Source organism: Tachyglossus aculeatus, chromosome 4 (assembly GCF_015852505.1).
Source record: "Tachyglossus aculeatus isolate mTacAcu1 chromosome 4, mTacAcu1.pri, whole genome shotgun sequence".
Classification (NCBI taxonomy): Eukaryota; Metazoa; Chordata; class Mammalia; order Monotremata; family Tachyglossidae; genus Tachyglossus; species Tachyglossus aculeatus.
Genome location: NC_052069.1, coordinates 46,044,650 through 46,064,575, shown reverse-complemented (window position 1 = coordinate 46,064,575; position 19,926 = coordinate 46,044,650). Strand labels below are relative to the sequence as shown.

The window sequence follows — 19,926 nt, the reverse complement described above, 5'->3', positions numbered from 1 at the left end:
AATAGCCTGAGTATTGCTGCCAGGAACTATTCTGTCTGGATTACTCACCTCACCATAGACCACAGAAGTAAACATTAAGTGTTGCCATCAATTGAAATTAACCTACTGACACTTCAAAGAGATACACTACAATAATGCATATATTTTGCCTTTCAGAATATTGAGGCAAATCCAAATTAGGATGGAGGAACCTGGGGCAGTCTATGGAAACCAGGGGCAGGGAAATGTCCTTCCTTCAAGATGTAAAAATAAGAACTCAATCCTGCACTATCTTTCAGATATATATATATATATATATATATATATATATATATATATATATATATATGTAAAGAACTTTGCTTGCAAACAAATGGTAGAATGAAATCCACAGTAGAACAATCCAACCTTCCATACTTTATCAAATAGCCTGAGTATTGCTGCCAGGAACTATTCTGTCTGGATTACTCACCTCACCATAGAGCACAGAACCACAGAAGTAAACATTAAGTGTTGCCTCAATTGAAATTAACCTACGGACACTGTTCAAAGCGATACACTACAATAATGCATATATTTTGCCTATCAGAATATTGAGGCAAATCCAAATTACGATGAAGGAACCTGGGGCAGTCTATGGAAACCAGAGGCAAGGAAATGTCCTTCTTTCAGGATGTAAAAATAAGAACTCAATCCTGCACTATCTTTCAGATTTATATATATATATATAAAATAAATATATATAAATAAAGAACTTTGCCTGCAAACAAATGGTAGAATGAAATCCACAGTAGAACAATCCAACCTTCCATACTTAATCAAATAGCCTGAGTACTGCTGCCCGGAACTATTCTGTCTGGATTACTCACCTCACCATAGACCACAGAAGTAAACATTAGATGTTGCCATCAATTGAAATTAACCTACTGACACTGTTCAAAGAGATACACTACAATAATGCATGTATTTTGCCTTTCAGAATATTGAGGCAAATCCAAATTAGGATGAAGGAACCTGGGGCAGTCTATGGAAACAGAGGGAAGGAAATGTCCTTCCTTCAGGATGTAAAAATAAGAACTCAATCCTGCACTATCTTTCAGATTTTTATATATAGATATAAATATCTCTCTCTATATAAATATATCTAGAGAGATATTTATATCTATATATATAAATATATATATTTATATATATAAATATATCTAGAGAGATATTTATATCTATATATATATAAAAACCAACAACTCCAAGTATTTTACATGAGGCTAAAGGATTTATGTGTCAGGAGTGTGGGACAAACCTCAGCCTGAAGTCCAGCACACACAATTCCATAATCTGGTTCCACTTCCCTGGCTACAAATGAGGTCAGGGAAGAGAAGAGGAAGAAGCAAGGCTCCCTGTTGTATCTTGCTCCCCTCCGCAAAGGGTGCATGTGAAGGAAAGTAGGTGGAGAAGGGGAAGAATCGATCTCTTACTACACTAGAGCTCTGTAGGGGCTCACGGTGGTTACTGCGTTCAAAGGAAAAATGAAAACAGAACGGGCTCAGGCTAGAGTGGGCCAAACACTAATCTGAACCTGAAGAACCAGGGGGAAATCAGGTCACTATTTTGCATGTACATAGTTTTCCTTCCAGGCTGAATCTGTAGGTTACAAGTCTCAGGAACCCAGGGATAGTCATGCTTATTTGCCTCCAACCTTCACAGGAGTAACAACCAATCCTTTCAGGACTTTCTGGATGTGCGGCCGACTCCATTCTCTCAGTTGGGAGTCAGGTTTCCCGCTCCTCCGTCCCCCTACCCAAGGTTTCTCTGCCCCTCTCCTCATCCCACCCATCAACTCTTAGTTGGGGAACTACAGGAATGAGGCCCAGAGATAGCAGTGACAGCAAGGAGGGCAAGCCCTACTCAATCATTCATTCAATCATATTTATTGAGCGCTTACTGTGTGCAGAGCACCGGACTAAGCGCTTGGGAAGTCCAAGTTGGCAACATCTAGAGATGTTCCCTACCCAACAGCGGGCTCACAGGCTGGAAGGGGGAGACAGATAACAAAACAAATTAACAAAACTACTATTACTAATCCTACTAAATAAGCCCTTCTCAAGCATCATGGAGTTCCCTTCTCCCAGGCCGCTATGGGCCCAACCCTGCCCTGCTCCAATTTCAAGTGGCTTGTTGCCAACTTGTACTTCCCAAGCGCTTAGTACAGTGCTCTGCACACAGTAAGCACTCAATAAATATGATTGATTGATTGATTTTCAGTAACCCCCTAAACCCCGACTCAAATGCAAAGGCTGAACCGGGTCATTTTAACTTAGTTTAAACATACTATGTCTTACCTGGTAACTCTTGAAATGCATCAGCTTCCAACAGATATGTTACTCTCCTTCAGTAATAATTATGGGATCGATTAAGTGCTTACTATGAGCCAAGCACTGTGCTAAACACCACAGTAGATAACAGATAATCAGGTTGGATACAGCTGTGGATACAGCGAGAAGCAGCTGTGGCTTAGTGGAAAGATCATGGGCTTTGCAGTCAGAGGTCATGGGTTCGAATCCCAGCTCTGCCACTTGTCAGCCGTGTGACTTTGGGCAAGTCACTTAACTTCTCTGGGCCTCAGTTCCCTCATCTGTAAAATGGGGACTAAGACTGTGAGCCCCATGTGGGACAACCTGATAACCTTGTATCTTCCCCAGCGCTTAGAACAGTGCTTTGCACATAGTAAGCGCTTAACAAATACCATCATTATTATTTAAACAGTCTCTGTCCCACATGGGGCACACCATCTAGAGAAGCAGCGTGGCTCAGTGGAAAGAGCCCGGGCTTTGGAGTCAGAGGTCACGGGTTCAAATCCCGGCTCCGCCAATTGTCAGCTGTGTGACTTTGGGCAACTCACTTCACTTCTCTGGGCTTCAGTTCCTTCATCTGTAAAATGGGGATGAAGACTGTGAGCCCCACGTGGGACAACCTGATGACCCTGTATCTCCTCCATCGCTTAGAACAGTGCTTGGCACATAGTAAGCACCTAACAAATACCAACATTATTATCATCATCTACGTAAGAGGGAATAGGATTTAACCTCCAATTTGCACATGAGGAAACTATGGCAAAGAAGTTTAATCAATCATTCATTAACTCAATCATATTTATTGAGGGCTTACTGTGTGCAGAGCGCTGTACTAAGCGCTTGGGAAGTCCAAGTTGGCAACACATAGAGACAGTCCTTACCTAACAGCGGGCTCACAGTCTAGAAGGGGGAGACAGGCAACAAAACAAAACATAGTAACAAAATAAAATAAGTAGAATAAATATGTACGAGTAAAATAGAGTAATAAATGCGTACAAATGTATATACAGGTGCTGTGGGGAGGGGAAGGAGGTAAGGCGGGGGGGATGGACTCAGCTGTGTACAGAGCACTGTGCCAGGCCTTTGGGAGAGTTCAATATAAACAGAATTGGTAAAAACACTCCCTGCCCATAAGCTTACAATCTAGAATGGCTGAAAGCAGCATGACCTATGGGAAAGAGCACAGGCCTACAGTCAGAAGGTCCTGGGTTCTAATCCCCACTCTGCCACTTGTCTGCTACGTGAGCTTGGGCAAATCACTTCCCTCCTCTGTGCCTCAGCTCCTTCATCTGTAAAATGGAAACTGAGACTGGCTCAGTGGAAAGAGCCCGGACTTTGGAGTCAGAGGTCATGGGTTCAAATCCCAACTCCGCCACTTAGCTGTGTGACGACTTTGGGCGAGTCACTTACCTTCTCTGTGCCTCAGTTACCTCATCTGTAAAACGGGGATTGAGACTGTGAGCCCCCCTTGGGACAACCTGATCACCTTGTAACCTCCCCAGCGCTTAGAACAGTGCTTTGCACATAGTAAGTGCTTAATAAATGCCATTATTATTATTATTAAACCCCACATGGGACAAGGACTGTGTCCAATCCAATTTGCTTGTATCCACCCCAGTGCTTAGTACAATGCCTGGAACCTAGTTAACGCTTAACAAACACCACGATTGTTATTATTAACCCATGTCCTCTGACGCTCAAGCCCATAGTCTTTCCAACTAGTCAAGTTGCTTTCCTTCCTCTCCTCCACTATTTAACGTGGCTGGACATTCATTCATTCATTCAATTGTATTTATTGAGCGCTTACTGTGTGCAGAGCACTGTACTAAGCACTTGGGAAGTACAATCAATCAATCAATTGTATTTATTGAGCGCTTACTATGTGCAGAGCACTGTATTAAGCGCTTGGGAAGTACAAGTTGGCAACATATAGAGACGGTCCCTACCCAACAATGGGCGCTCAGAGCTCTGGAGCATGGACCCAAGTGTGATAAGCAACATTCATTCAATCGTATTTATTGAGCGCTTACTGTGTGCAGAGCACTGTACTAAGCGCTTGGGAAGTACAAGTTGGCAACATAGAGACGGTCCCTCCCCAACTGAAGGCCATTTCAACGTATCACGCGTTTAGGTAAAATACTCTACTTTGTCAATTATTTATTCATTCACTCATTCAATTGTATTTATTGAGCGCTTACTGTGTGCAGACCACTGTACTAAGCGCTTGGGAAGTACAAGTTGGCAACATATTCAATGAGTCAAACAGTTGGGGATGGAGCGAGGGCAGCAGGACAAGGGGTCCCGCACCAATGTAGCCTCCGGGCTCCCCAAGAGCTGGGTGTCACATCTGTTTACCCCACGCTTCGTTGCGTTTGGCAGACTAAGCGCTTCAACCCCACCACCTGTATTACACACGATCCTGCAGACATATAGTCTAACCGGCACCTATAAAAGGGGGTTCCGTATCCAGTGAAAGATGGATTATCTCCGTCTTGAGAAACCAAAAGTTCCAATTTGAGGTAACAGATGATATCTAAATAGCTCACTTCCTCATTATGGAAGTTGCGGGGAGAAGCAGTCTGGGCAGTAGGAAAAGCGCTCCTGCTAGGATAACTTACACTCAGTTCTTCCCCACCGTGTTTCCACTGTGCTTTTTGATTCACATCCTATTAAGGAATTAATTAATGTCTTTTGATGACATGTATTTATCTGGCCGGAACACAATGCGATGGGAGGTTGTGCGGGTCTAATGGAAAGAGCACAAACAGAGTCAGGAGGCCTAGGATCTAATTCCAGCTTTGCCACTTCTCTGCTGGGTGACCTACAGCAATTTCTTAACCTCTCTGTGCCTGTTTGTACTTCCCAAGTGCTTAGTACAGTGCTCTGCACACAGTAAGCGCTCAATAAATACGATTGAATGAATGAATGAATGTTTCCTCATCTGTGCAAAGGGAGGAAGACCTGTTCCTCCTCCCCTTTAGACTGTGAGCCCTGTGTGGGATAGTGGTGTCTCAGTTAAGAGAAGCAGCGTGGCTCAGTGGAAAGAGCCCGGGCTTTGGAGTCAGAGGTCATGGGTTCAAATCCCGGCTCCACCAATTGTCAGCTGTGTGACTTTGGGCAAGTCACTTCACTTCTCTGGGCCTCAGTTACCTCATCTGTAAAATGGGGATTAAGACTGTGAGCCCCCCCATGGGACAACCTGATCACCTTGTAACCTCCCCAGCGCTTAGTACAGTGCTTTGCACATAGTAAGTGCTTAATAAATGCCATCATTATTATTATTATTATTACTTTAACTACCTCATATAGCATGGTAGATACATGCCTCTATTATTCAATCAATCAATCGTATTTATTGAGCGCTTACTGTGTGCAGAGCAGTGTACTAAGCGCTTGGGAAGTACAAATTGGCAACATATAGAGACAGTCCCTACCCAACAGTGGGCTCACAGTCTAAAAGGGGGAGACAGAGAACAAAACCAAACATACCAACAAAATAAAATAGAATAGATATGTACAAGTAAAATAGAATAATCAACTGTATTTGAGCGCTTACTGTGTGCAGAGCACCGTACTAAACGCTTATTACCATTGTGGTGAGTGGGTACGGTTGTGTGCGACACCCAGCACACCCTTAAAATAGCGTGGGTTTTCCTTAAACTGATATTCAAGGATGGAGCTCCAGGTTTATAAAACGGAATATAGTTTGAAGTGATTCCATTCAGATCCAACTTTGAACTATTTTTAAAAAAAGTCAGAAAAAACCCTACAAATTAAGATTCCTGAAAAGAATCTTCATTTAATTTCTTCAGAATTCATCACTTCCGGAGACAAGGGGGACTCATCATCTTCATCAATCATATTTATTGAGCGCTTACTATGTGCAGAGCACTGTACTAAGCACTTGGGAAGTACAAATTGGCAACATATAGAGACAGTCCCTACCCAACAGTGGGCTCACAGTCTAAAAGGGGGAGACAGAGAACAAACCAAACATACTAACAAAATAAAATAAATAGAATAGATATGTACAAATAAAATAGAGTAATAAATATGTACAAACATATATACAGACTCGCACTGCACCTTTCAAAATATTCAAGTGTGACTGCAGAGATAGAGCCACAATACCTGTAGCACAAATTGGTGGTTAGGAGAAAGTACAGCCATTGTGATGAAAAGCTATTATGTGGATTGCCAGTTCGATCAACTTCCTGAAATAATAATAATAATGGCATTTGTTAAGCGCTTACTATGTGCAAAGCACTGTTCTGAGCGCTGGGGAGGGGAAACAAGGTAATGAGGTTGTCCCATGTGGGGCTCACAGTCTTCACCCCCATTTTACAGATGAGGGAACTGAGGCTCAGAGAAGTTAAGTGACTTACCCAAGGTCACACAGCAGACATGTGGCCGAGCGGGGATTCGAACCTATGCTCTCTGGCTCCAAAGCCCGGGCTCTTTCCACTGAGTCACGCGGCTTCAAATATTATTTCTGAGGCACTGAATTTCATGTTTTTCTGTCACCCCGGTTAAGTTTAAAAATGTGTAAATGAGGCATCTCTACAGGTCTTAATAATAAATCCCTCCAAGCGTCGCATATGCACTTGATATCTTCCGCGAACGCAAGCAAGGACTGTGTTTAGTGGTTTGAACTCCCAGATCCTTTGAGCACGCACTCAAATAGCATCAATTAGTATAATCCACTCAGTTAGCAAACTCCGTGCTACATCTCTTAAAGAGAGGGATGAAACTAGCCGAGGTAGGAGAATTTCGGCCGGCACTGTGCCACCATTGGTGAGCGATTCTGTTCTTCATCATCATCATCATCAATAATCGTATTTATTGAGCGCTCACTGTGTGCAGAGCACTGTACTAAGCGCTTGGGATGGCAACATATAGAGACAGTCCCCGCCCAACGGTGGGCTCACAGTCTAAAAGGGGGAGACAGAGAACAAAACCAAACACACTAACAAAATAAAATAGACAGTCCCTGCCCAACGGTGGGCTCACAGTCTAAAAGGGGGAGACGGAGAACAAAACCAAACATACTAACAAAATAAAATAAATAGAATAGATATGGACAAGCAAAATAAATAAATAAATAAATAAATAGAGTAATAAATATGTACAAACATATATACAGGTGCTGTGGGGAAGGGAAGGAGGTAAGATGGGGGGGATGGAGAAGGGGACGAGGGGGAGAGGAGGGAAGGGAGGGAATAGTCTGTTCTTCAGACTATTTAGGGCATCTCACTAGGAGGACAGGCTCAGCAGGAATTCGAAAAACAGATATGGACAGTGATGACGGAGGTGGGCACCTGACACCTGGTATTCAGTGGAACGAGCACAGCATGGAACCGGGCCGCCGCGGACAGTCTGGCCTAAAAATGGATCTGAATGGAAAATTCTTGTGTATGCGTCAGTGGGCTTCTCCACTGCCTGCCAACTCACTTGTTGAAAGGAACATGCCTGGCAGGGATGAGATGTGCGTACCGCTAGCCCTTCAATCAGCTTCTTCACGCAGGCTATCAGCACCCAAGTTTTCATGACCAGACTGTGGCCCTCCCGCTGTTTAAAAATGGGAGACACCCCCCCCCCCCCCCAAACATTACAAACCACACACGGCACATTTCCTCTATTTGCCCTAGTACAAAGAAAAATAAATCTACGGGACGATTTCATTTGGTCTCGTTTGAGCAACCCGACCCACGTGAACAATCAATGAATAGTCATGCTTTTAATTTTCAGGAGTAGTAAAAGCTGCAGTGTGACTGCGATCATGAATGGAGGAGGCAAAACAAAGAATCAATCAATCGTATTTATTGAGCGCTTACTGTGTGCAGAGCACTGTACTAAGCGCTTGGGAGGTACAATTTGGCAACATATAGAGACGGTCCCCACCCAACATTGGGCTCACAGTCTAGAAAGTTGCAGGTTGCTTGCTTTGAGGTTAAAAAAAAAAAAGTTTCTGACTTCTAAGCCTAAAACTATTCATTCATTCAATCGTATTTACTGAGCACTTACTGTGTGCAGAGCACTGGACTAAGCGCTTGGGAAGTACAAGTTGGCAACACCTAGAGACGGTCCCTACCCAACAGGGGGCTCACAGTCTAGAAGGGGGAGACAGACAACAAAACATATTAACAAAATAGAATAAATAGAATAGAGGAGCAGCGTGGCTCAGTGGAAAGAGGAGCAGCGTGGCTCAGTGGAAAGAGCACGGGCTTTGGAGTCAGAGGTCAAGGGTTCAAATCTCAGCTCTGCTAATTGTCAGCTGTGTGACTTTGGGCAAGTCACAACTTCTCTGGGCCTCAGTTACCTCATCTGTAAAATGGGGATGAAGACTGTGAGCCCCCAGTGGGACAACCTGATCACCTTGTAACCTCCCCAGCACTTAGAACGGTGCTTTGCACATAGTGAGCGCTTAATAAATGCCATTATTATTATTATTATTATTAATAGTAAATATGTACAAGTAAAATAGAGTAATAAATCTGTACAACTATGAAGCTGTTCTACAGTGGCCGTTTGTAGAAACGCATCATGAGAGCCCAACTGAAACTGTTGGCTGCCAGACCATACATAACGAATCAAACAGCTCAGCATGTCTGTTTGCCAGTTCCAAATGATACCACTAAGTTAGGTTTCAACAGCTTCTCCCTTCACAATGGAGTGGACGGCATTATTTAACTGTTTAATAATAATAATGATGGCATTTGTTAAGCGCTTACTGTGTGCAAAGCACTATTTTAAGAGCTGGGGAGGATACAAGGTGATCAGGTTGTCCCACATGGGGCTCACAGTCTTAATCCCCATTTGACAGCTGAGGTAACTGAGGCCCAGAGAAGTGAAGTGACTTGCCCAAAGTCACACAGCTGACAAGCGGCGGAGCTGGGATTAGAACCCACGACGTCTGACTCCCGAGTCCGTGCTCTTTCCACTGAGCCACGCTGCTTCCCTAGTTCAGTCAGTTTAGCTTTTTCCCCAGCAGCTCAGCCATTAATTATTTCGTGCTTCTCAAGTGAATTTGATCCCCAAACTCCACAATGATGGTGTGACAATTGATGGGGGTCTAAGTTTGGTGTCACTTCTAGCCTTTTACCATTAAGTTCTGAAGGTCTGACAGAGGCCACGATATGAATAAATGTTGCTGTAGCTTGCATTTATCCAAGGTTATCCAACATTTATCCAAGCCGTCACCAAAACCTGCCGGTTTCAGCTCCGCAACATTGCCAAGATCCGCCCTTTCCTCTCCATCCAAACCGCTACCCTGCACATTCAAGCTCTCATCCTATCCCGTCTGGACTACTGCACCAGCCTTCTCTCTGATCTCCCATCCTCGTGTCTCTCTCCACTTCAATCCATACTTCATGCTGCTGCCCGGACTGTCTTTGTTCAGAAACGCTCTGGGCATGATACTCCCCTCCTCAAAAATCTCCAGTGGCTCCCAATCAATCTGCGCATCAGGCAGAGACTCCTCACCCTGGGCTTCCAGGCTGTCCATCCCCTCGCCCCCTCCTACCTCACCTCCCTTCTCTCCTTCTCCAGCCCAGCCCGCACCCTCTGCTCCTCTGCCACCGCTGATCTCCTCACCGTTAGGCCTCGTTCTCGCCTGTCCCGCCGTCGACCCCCGGCCCACGTCATCCCCCGGGCCTGGAATGGCCTCCCTCTGCCCCTCTGCCAAGCTTGCTCTCTTCCTCCCTTCAAGGCCCTGCTGAGAGCTCACCTCCTCCAGGAGGCCTTCCCAGACTGAGCCCCTTCCTTCCTCTCCCCCTCACCCCCCTCTCCATCCCCCCCATCTTACCTCCTTCCCTTCCCCACAGCACCTGTATATATGTATATATGGTTGTACGTATTTATTACTCTATTTATTTATTTATTTATTTTACTTGTACATTTCTATCCTATTTATTTAATTTTGTTGGTATGTTTGGTTCTGTTCTCTGTCTCCCCCTTTTAGACTGTGAGCCCACTGTTGGGTAGGGACTGTCTCTATGTGTTGCCAATTTGTACTTCCCAAGCGCTTAGTACAGTGCTCTGCACATAGTAAGTACATATTTATTCATATTTATTCACATATTTATTTATGCACATATTTATTCATAGTAAGTACAACATATAGAGACGGTCCCTACCCAACAGTGGGCTCACAGTCTAGAAGGGGGAGACAGAGAACAAAACATATTAACAAAATAAAATAAATAGATAAAATAGGTACAAATAAAATAGAATAATAAATACATACAAACATACATACATATATACAGATGCTGTGGGGAGGGGAAGGAGGTAAGGCGGAGGGAGGGGGAGAGCACAAGGTTCACTTCTGCAAGTCAGAAAAAAGGTGGGTTCATATTGATTTATATCAGGGGTTCCAGTGAGCCACTGATTCCATGGGACAGGTACTACTTGGGTAAAACCATTAGTTTCACTCCACAGCTTTTTGGGTAGAGAAAGCGACCACAGCAAGGCCCAGCAGCCAGGATGGTGGCTATACTTTTTGTCCCCAAAAACCTTCCTCACCCCAAAGGTTTCTGTTGCCCCCAAACCAGGCAAGCAGGAGAGGAGGGGAGGAAAGGGCTTCTTAGACACACTAGGACTTGTTTCAATCAATCAGTATAATTGACTGATTGGCTCTCCAAGGACAACACACTAATAATAACGATACTATTTTTTTTAAAAAACCAACTTTGTTGCACTGTACTCTCCCAAGTGCTCAGCACAGTGTTAAACACTCAACCACATTTGAACTCCATGTGCAGAGCACCGTACTAAAAGTCCTCGGAAGAGTACAATATACGAGCTGGGAGACAATCCCTGTCCATAAGGAACTTACAAGTCAACACTGATTCGTTATACCTTAATAGTACATACGTTGACAGAGTTAAAATTTTCCTTACATACAAATTTGCTTGAAATCTATGAACATTAGTAGATGTGAGCTCACTGCTTAAAGTCAGTTGTCGGTTTTTGCAGATTTCAATCAACAGTTTTGGCCGTTTATTTTATGTAATCAATAGCCAAGTAGTGTTCACCCCTAGCACATCTAGAGACCCTATCTGAAGGTGTTGTCCCTATCTGAAGGCGTTGTTTGGCAATGTGATACAGCATTTGATGAAGACTTGGAAAGAACTAAGACGTTTGTGATCACGTTTACAAGAATGGTGAAGAGTTGGTCATTAAATATTTAGAAAGCTAAATAGGATCTAGTTGTTAGAAGGAATTGTCATGCCCCTATGATAACCAATACAGGTACAAAACATGACGTATTTACCGAAAAAGAGTAGGGATTACTTTAAAAAGAGAAGACTAAGCTAGTTCCTTAATTGAAGAAATTAAAAAAAATTAAAAAGTGGTAATGCATTCACTCACCACCAACATGAAAGTTACAAAAGGAACCTCAGCTCCCAGTAGTTAAGAGTGGCAAAGAGTCCTGATTGTCAAAATGGGAATGCAAACGTGACGGCTGCTGTTTTAAATGCTGATAGACGCTGGGCAAAATGGTCATTAGATTTCACAGAAGTTAGACTGTGAGCCCGTTTTTGGGTAGGGACCATCTCTGTATGTTGCCAACTTGTACTTCCCAAGCGCTTAGTACAATGCTCTGCACACAGTATGCAAATACGATTGAATGAAAGTACTTAAAATGATAAAACTGCAGCTGCAACGTGGTCTGAGGAAACTATTTTCCTTCTATTCTTGCACTTAGCCCACAATACTGTCATTCATTCATTCAATCGTATTTATTGAGCGCTTACTGTGTGCAGAGCACTGGAAGTACAAATTGGCAACATTCATTCATTCAATCGTATTTACTGAGCGCTTACTGTGTGCAGAGCACTGGACTAAGCGCTTGGGAAGTCCAAGTTGGCAACATATAGACACGGTCCCTACCCAACAGCGGGCTCACAGTCTAGAAGGGGCAGACAGACAAAACAAAACATATTAACAAAGTAAAATAAACGGAATAAATATGTACAAGTAAAATAGAGTAATAAATATGTACAAACATATATACATATATACAGGTGCTGTGGGGATGGGAAGGAGGTAAGGCTGGGGGATGGGGAAGGGGAGGAGAGGGAGAGAAAGGAGGGGGCACAGTCTGTCCTGGAGACATTCCTAGCTTCACAGTGAGGTCAATTTAAAATAAAAAAAACCCAAAAAATAAAAAAAAAAAGAGTCAACGCCAAAACCTTCTATAGGTAAGCCATCCTCTCCGCTCCCCTCCCCGCCCTCCCACCCCCTGGCAAAAATTGCAGAGATTTTCTGATTCTTTCCCGAGTTAGAACCACAGCTAGATTAAATTGACAGGGAACTGGTGGATGGGGGAGGGTGTTTGAAAGGTCTGAAACCTTTATATTGAAAACTTAGTTAACAGGAATGGCATTTAAAATAACGCTCACAAGAATTAAGTTTCTGTGCAACTCTTCCAGGAAATAATTTCAACTTAAATGAACAGACAGGGTGCTTTATGGTAAAAGGTAATAACCATCTTTTTATTACACATCCAATACAGGGTAAACTACAAATACTTTATTACAAGGACTATTAAAATACCGAAGGCAGCTTTGAACAAATCACGACTTTAATAAGATGCTTCAAAAAATAAGTTAAAAGAACAACTTACAGTAGCAGTGAGCCCTGCATCAACTTTCTCACTTGTTAGAATGACACTGTTTCAACTACAAAGTGAAAAGCTCAATACAAGTTAAGTATATGGCCAAGAGTTTCGGTTAGGGTAATCGTGGGAAATACGCATTGTAAAACCACCTAGAGTTAGAGAGCAGTGCTATATTAAATTTTTAGGACAACGTTTAAAGGTTAAAGGGTCTGAAAGTTAAACCAAGTCTTTGGAAATGTGACAGAATGCGAAGAAGCAATTTTTTATCGGCGTTGCATTGGAATGAGAGCCAGGATGGGGCCAACAGGAGTTGCTCAGGCACGGGAAGGGTTGGGGGGAATGGAGTGAACCCCCTCTTGCCGGCTCCCCTTTTATACCGCTGAGAGCTCAGTTAAAATCCTGGTGTCACCAGTTTCTGGGTATGGAGCTAAAGACTGCTCCCTTCCCTCAATCTGCCTAGTCCTCCCTCCCCCACGGATGATTTTTCTGTGGGGACCGAGCTTTGTGAAGTTAAGAGGCAAAAGGGCCACAGTTAAGCTGACCCTGGCTCAAAGCCCCAGGCTGCTCTTACCTTCCCCCTCACGTACCACAAAGAACAAGAACCGCAGAGCAAAACTGAAAAAGGAACAAGTTGTTTAAAGGTAAGAAAACCTTCCAGGGCAGAGAAAATATACATGCCCTGGGACTTCACACTCTGGAGGTATATTAGCGCTTCCCTCCACCCCCCATTCATAACATGCTTTAGTCATGTTTAATGGTGAAGGCCGTGATTAGGACAAAAAGATTAAATGAACAAGGGAAAAGGCACTTGCTTTAAACCCAGAGGAACATTACTGCTCAAAATTATAGTCGGTAGCTAAAGTCATGAGTTCTGATCACGTTCACTTTGAGGCTGGGACAGGTAATCCAAGTGGGTATGGAACAAGGGGACACACATTCGTAAGTAGAATTGATACATGACACCCAAGTCACGCTCTTTATCAGAGTGGCACAAGTATATTCAGTATACTACACTTTTGATTGGAGAATATGACAACATAAATCTTTGCAATGAAAATACCAAGTTTTAGGGAAAAAGAAATGGTGGCAATAAGCTTGCTTCCTAGAGCAGAAGAGGCTGATTTTTCCACCCAAAACACTATTCTATTAAGAGCACACTAAATCAAAACTCGAAAATGCAATGTGTTTATTATTTCTACCATTAACTAGCTTCTAGAAAACTAAGGAAGGGTCCTTTTTAACTGCATAAAATATAAACTTCACAATGTGAAAAAATGTGAAAAACCCTAATTTTATCCTACTCAGTTTTTTTTTTAATTCTTTTGAGCACTGCCCCAGAGTTTTCACCAGTCATTCTAAAAATCTCAACTTCATATAGCTCACGATACGATCTCCAGTCCGGTATTGTAGACATTCCTCACCTCACAGTGGGGTTACCACAATATTCTATAGGTAAGAAAAAAAGTGTATATATGTATCTATGAATACATATAGATAGGCACTTTTTTGTTAACGATACGGTTTACAGCCTGAGAAGACTGAGTCGGCAAATTAGTAAATTTGTTTGGCATTAAACCAATTACCATTTCCCAGTCACGACAGAGCTCTGAAATATTCTTTGCAAGTACCAATCCCATAATTTCAAACGGCAAGACTCCCCACCGATACAGGTATGTAGCGTAGAGGACGTCTAACCTGATTCTGAATCACTGCTCTCTGAGGAGCTAGAATCACTGCTAGAGCTTCCAGAATCAGAAGAGCTGCTGCTTGTTTCACTTAATCGGGTTACAGTTGTGTGTAGGGCTGTGTCCTCAGCTGCAAAATAGAGAGAAGCATTAAAATGCTAACACAATTAAAATGGCCTATTAACACTGGATGACAGTCACCTACATTTTATTTGAGGCTTCCTAGCATTTGGCTGGCTACTGACATCCAGTAACCTCTTTTCCAATTCCTGCTTTTTCTGTGAGTGAAGTTCTTCTTTGGATTTCATTATTTTCTTAGCTGCATGATTTAGGACAAAAAGTGAGCATAACCAAAAGTCGACACAAGAACGCGCTTAATCGTTATTCTGTACCCATCTACGTACCACAGAGCTTTCTTGGTCTTTTTCTTAAACATGCCAGAACATACTTCTGTAATTCTCTCAGGGTTGATGGTTGTAACGTTTCAAAGTCTATTTCTATTTCGTCAGGATCTGAGTTTCTCAACGACGGTTCTCTTGACTGAATGATATGAACAACTCGCCCAAGCTTGTCTCCAGGGAGTTTGTTGATATCCAAACTTAACTGCCTTTTTTCATCATAGCTCATAGGCTTAGAATTATCCTCCTCTTCAGATTTATAGGTCAATACCGGCCGACTGGCCTTTGTCGGTGGACTGCAAAGGAAATGTATTTATACTTAACAAGTCTCTTTAAAAAAAGCACTGTCCAGTCACATTACAGGAGCAACTTACTTGTAATTAGACTTCTTTAGCTTCATTTGCTTCAGCTTTTTCCTTTGAATCGCGCAATTGCTTTCACACGTATTCTTCATCTTCCTGCTCCCCCCTTTAGGTTTGCCATTCCTTTTCTTCAGTTTACAAAAAGGAGTGTGAGACAGAACCTCCAGCTGTTGATGAACAGCTTTAAGCTGCCACGAGAAGAAATACAAATAGGATGATAGAGTTTAAGCACCTTATTGGGAAAGAGACCACTACTAGAAGTGGTTGGTGAATGTTCTGTGAAACTAAGCATTAACCAGACACCTTAAGTCTCCTTTTCGAGACTGTGAGCCCACTGTTGGGTAGGGACTGTCTCTATATGTTGCCAACTTGTACTTCCCAAGCGCTTAGTACAGTGCTCTGCACACAGTAGGCGCTCAATACGATAGATTGATTGAGACTTATTGTTTCCCAGCACTGAATTCAGTTCTTTGCACACCATAAGCAGTCAGCACTTTACTACAACGTATTTGTTATAGTCCTCAATTTGCAGACTTTATATCATTATCCTCCACCTGGCAAGGTTACGTCTCCATCCTTATTGAATGCCATGCTCAATGCCCTTGCCGGCAATTTCAGACATTTAACTCACTCCTCCAACACCCTATCCCTCTGCCATCCCCCATCTCTTGCCCCTAATGACCTGGCCAACATACTTTGAGAACACTGAATCCATCGGGTGTGCTCCTTTCCAGTTCTCCCACCTCCTGCCTCTTCTACTCTCCCATTTTTCCCCCCAGCAGTATCTCAAGAGCTCTGCCGCCTTTTCCAAATTCTACTCCCTCCACCTGCACCTCCAACCCCATCCCTCTGCACCAAGTTGCCAACTTGTACTTCCCAAGTGCTTAAGTACAGTGCTCTGCACACAGTAAGCGCTCAATAAATACGATTATCAAAAAATACTTGCCCCTTCCCTGCCCAACTTCAACTTGTCAACTTCTGACAGACTGAGCCCAGACTGAGCCCTCTCCTTCCTCTCCCCCTTCTCCCTCTCCCCATCCCCCCACCTTACCTCCTTCCCTTTCTCTCAGCACCTGTATATATGTTTGTACGTATTTATTACTCTATTTATTTATTTTACTTGGACATATTTACTATTCTATTTATTCTATTTTGTTAATATGTTTTGTCGCCTGTCTCCCCCTTCTAGACTGTGAGCCCGCTGTTGGGTCGGGACCGTCTCTATATGTTGCCAACTTGGACTTCCCAAGCGCTTAGTACAGTGCTCTGCACACAGTAAGCACTCAATAAATACAACTTAATGAATGAACTTCGCTCTCCAGTGGATTCTTCCCCACTGCTTTCAAACGTGCTCACGTAACCCCGTCCTAAAACCACCTCCTATAACCCCACGGTTCCCTCCGGTTCTCACTCCATCTCTCTCCTAGCATTCCTCTCCAAACTCGAGTGAGTTGTCTACACACCTCATCTTGACCCCCTTCTGTTCGCTTCACTCGACGGAAACTGCCCTCTCAAAAAGGTCACCAGTGATCTCCTTCTTGCTAAATCCAACAGCCTCTACTCCTTCCTGATCCTTCTTAACCTGTCCACTGCCTTCGACACTGTAGATGTTGCCATCTTGTACTTCCCAAGCGCTTAGTACAGTGCTCTGCACACAGTAAGCGCTCAATAAATATGATTGATTGATTGATTGAGACATTATCTAACCTTGGCTTCACGGCCACCGTCCTTTCCTGGTTCTAGCCTACCTCTCTGGTGGCTCATTCTTTCGCAGATTCCTCCTCTACCTCCCACCCGCTAACTCTGGGAGTTCCTCAAGGCTCTGTTCTTCGCTCCTTTCTCTATCTACATATCCTCTATCTACACCCTCTCCTTTGAACAACTCACTGGCTCCCGTGGCCTCAACTACCATCTCTGTGCAGATCGTTCCCAAATCTACATCTCCAGCCCTGATCAAACCATCGTATTTGGGTGCTTATGAAGTGCAGAGCACAGTACTAAGCATTTGGGAGAGTACAATAGAGTTGGTAGATACATTCCCTGCCCACCACAAGCTTTCTCCTTTTCTTCCCTTGTTTCCTCCTGCCTTCAGGGTATCTCTACTTGGATGCCCTATTCATTCATTCAATCGTATTTACTGAGCGCTGTGTGCAGAGCACTGTACTAAGCACTTGGGAAGTACAAGTCGGCAACATATAGAGACGGTCCCTACCCAACAGCGGGCTCACAGTCTAGAAGGGGGGAGAAAGACAACAAAACAAAACATATTAACAAAAGAAAATAAATAGAATAAATATGTACAAATAAAATAAATAAGAGTAATAAATACGTACAAACATATATACATATATACAGGTGCTGTGGGGAGGGGAAGGAGGTAAAGCAGGGGGATGGGGGGGGAGAGGAAAGAAGGGGCTCAGTCTGGGAAGGCCTCCTGGAGGAGGTGAGCTCTCAGTAGGGCTTTGAAGGGAGCCCTACTTCCTACTGAACCCTCAAACTTCACCTGTCCAAAACAGACCTCCTTACCTTCCCACCCAAATCCAGTCCTCTCCTTTCATTCAGTCGTATTTATTGAGCACTTTCTGGGTGTCCTTGACTTTCCCCATCACTGTAGACGGCCCCGCCATCTTCCCTGCCTCGCCAGCCTGTAACCCTGCCTCATCTCTCCTTCAACCCACATAAACCCATCTGTCACCAAATCTTATTGGGTTCAACCTTCACAACACTGTTAAAATCCACACTTTCCAAGCTGCTATATTAATCCAAGAATTTATCCAAACCCGCCTTTATTACCGTGTCAGCCTCCTTGCTGTGACCTCCCTGCTTTGATCTCATCTCCCTGCTGACCTCCTGCCTCGGACTTGGAAAGCCCATCCTATATCTGACACTCACTCTCCTTTCCGTCAAAGTCTTGGCTAAAGCACATCTCCAAGAGGCCTTCCCCAACTAGACCCTCATTTCCTCTACTCCCACTCCCTTTTGCATCACCCTTACACTTGAATATTAACCCCTCCCTCAGCCCCATAGCCCTTATGTTCATATCTGTCATTAATTTATATGGTCTGTCTCCCCTTCTAGACTGTTGCAGGCTGGAAACCTGTCTGCCAACTCTGCTACATTGTACAGTGCTTTGCACACAGTAAGCGCTCAATAAATACAATTGATAGACTGATTAGCTCTAAAATCTGTGGACCTGCCTTACTTCTGGGGCATTCTGATTAGGTATTTTTCATTCATATCATTTAAATTCAGAGAATATTCCTGGTATTTCTAAGGACAAGAGCCCTGTCTAAGATATGAGTACACCCTTTTAGATCTATCAATATTATTTATTGAGCGCTAACTCTGAGCAGAGCACTGTGCTAAGTTCTTGGGAGAATACAATCGTTAGATATTATACCTGCTTTCATCATCATCATCAATCGCATTTATTGAGCGCTTACTATGTGCAGAGCACTGTACTAAGCGCTTGGGAAGTACAAATTGGCAACATATAGAGACAGTCCCTACCCAACAGTGGGCTCACAGTCTAAAAGGGGGAGACAGACAACAAAACCGAACATACTAACAAAATAAAATAAATAGAATAGATATGTACAAGTAAAATAAATAAATAAATAAATAGAGCAATAAATATGTACAAACATATATACATATATACAGGTGCTGTGGGGAAGGGAAGGAGGTAAGATGGGGGGATCTGGCACGGAAGACAAACACTAAAATAAGTTACAGGTAGGAGAAAGCAACAGAAGGCAAAGACTTGCACATAACTGCAACTGGCTTAGAATGCTAGTACCCAAATGTCTCAGGAGATGCGTAATTACAGATTCATTCATTTATTCAATCGTATTTATTGAGCGCCGTGTGCAGAGCACTGTGCTATGCGCTTGGGAAGTACAAGTCGGCAACATACAGAGACGGTTCCTACCCAGCAACGGGCTCATAGTCTAGAAGGGGGAGACAGACAACAAAACAAAACATATTAACAAAATAAAATAAATACGTACAAGTAAAATAGAGTAATAAATATGTACAAACATATATACAGGTGCTGTGGGGAGGGGAAGGAGGTAAGGCAGGGGAGATGGGGAGGGGGAGGAGGGGGAGAGGAAGGAGGGGAGCTCTCAGTAGGGCTTTGAAGGGAATTTAATCATCATCAATCGTATTTATTGAGCGCCTACTGTGTGCAGAGCACTGTACCAAGCGCTTGGGAAGTACAAGTTAATTTAATGGGCAACGGCAGTGTCTGACAATTCACCACACCACATCTTGGCTCCCTTCCCACTACAACTCATCCCCAATATCTTCCTCCTTTATGCTAACATATTCGCCGTGCCTCAGTCAACTCAGCGCTTAGAACGGTGACTGGCACATAGTAAGCACTTCGATACCATCATCATCTTGCCACCAACTTTACGTTTACAACCGCTCCCTTCACCTGACAGATCCCTCTCCCAATCAAGGTTAAATCCCATCTTCTCCAGGCAGCCTTCCATGACTAATCTCATCTCTCCAACCTATTGC

The 19,926-nt window shown here is 43.4% G+C and overlaps 1 protein-coding gene across 8 annotated transcripts in view; it reads right to left on the bottom strand.

Moving 5' to 3' along the window:
• BRDT (bromodomain testis associated) overlaps positions 1–19,926 on the bottom strand; it is a 79,397-nt gene that overhangs the window by 30,206 nt on the left and 29,265 nt on the right. For 7 of the 8 annotated variants that reach the window (XM_038744864.1, XM_038744863.1, XM_038744869.1 and 4 more), the window contains 4 exons: positions 15,412–15,587; positions 15,044–15,333; positions 14,845–14,958; positions 14,650–14,769 (listed from right to left, as the gene is read on the bottom strand). In XM_038744864.1, the coding sequence (XP_038600792.1) occupies positions 14,650–14,769; positions 14,845–14,958; positions 15,044–15,333; positions 15,412–15,587 (700 nt within the window). The remainder of the gene's footprint in view (positions 1–14,649; positions 14,770–14,844; positions 14,959–15,043; positions 15,334–15,411; positions 15,588–19,926) is intronic. The other variant, XM_038744867.1, reaches the window with a different exon arrangement.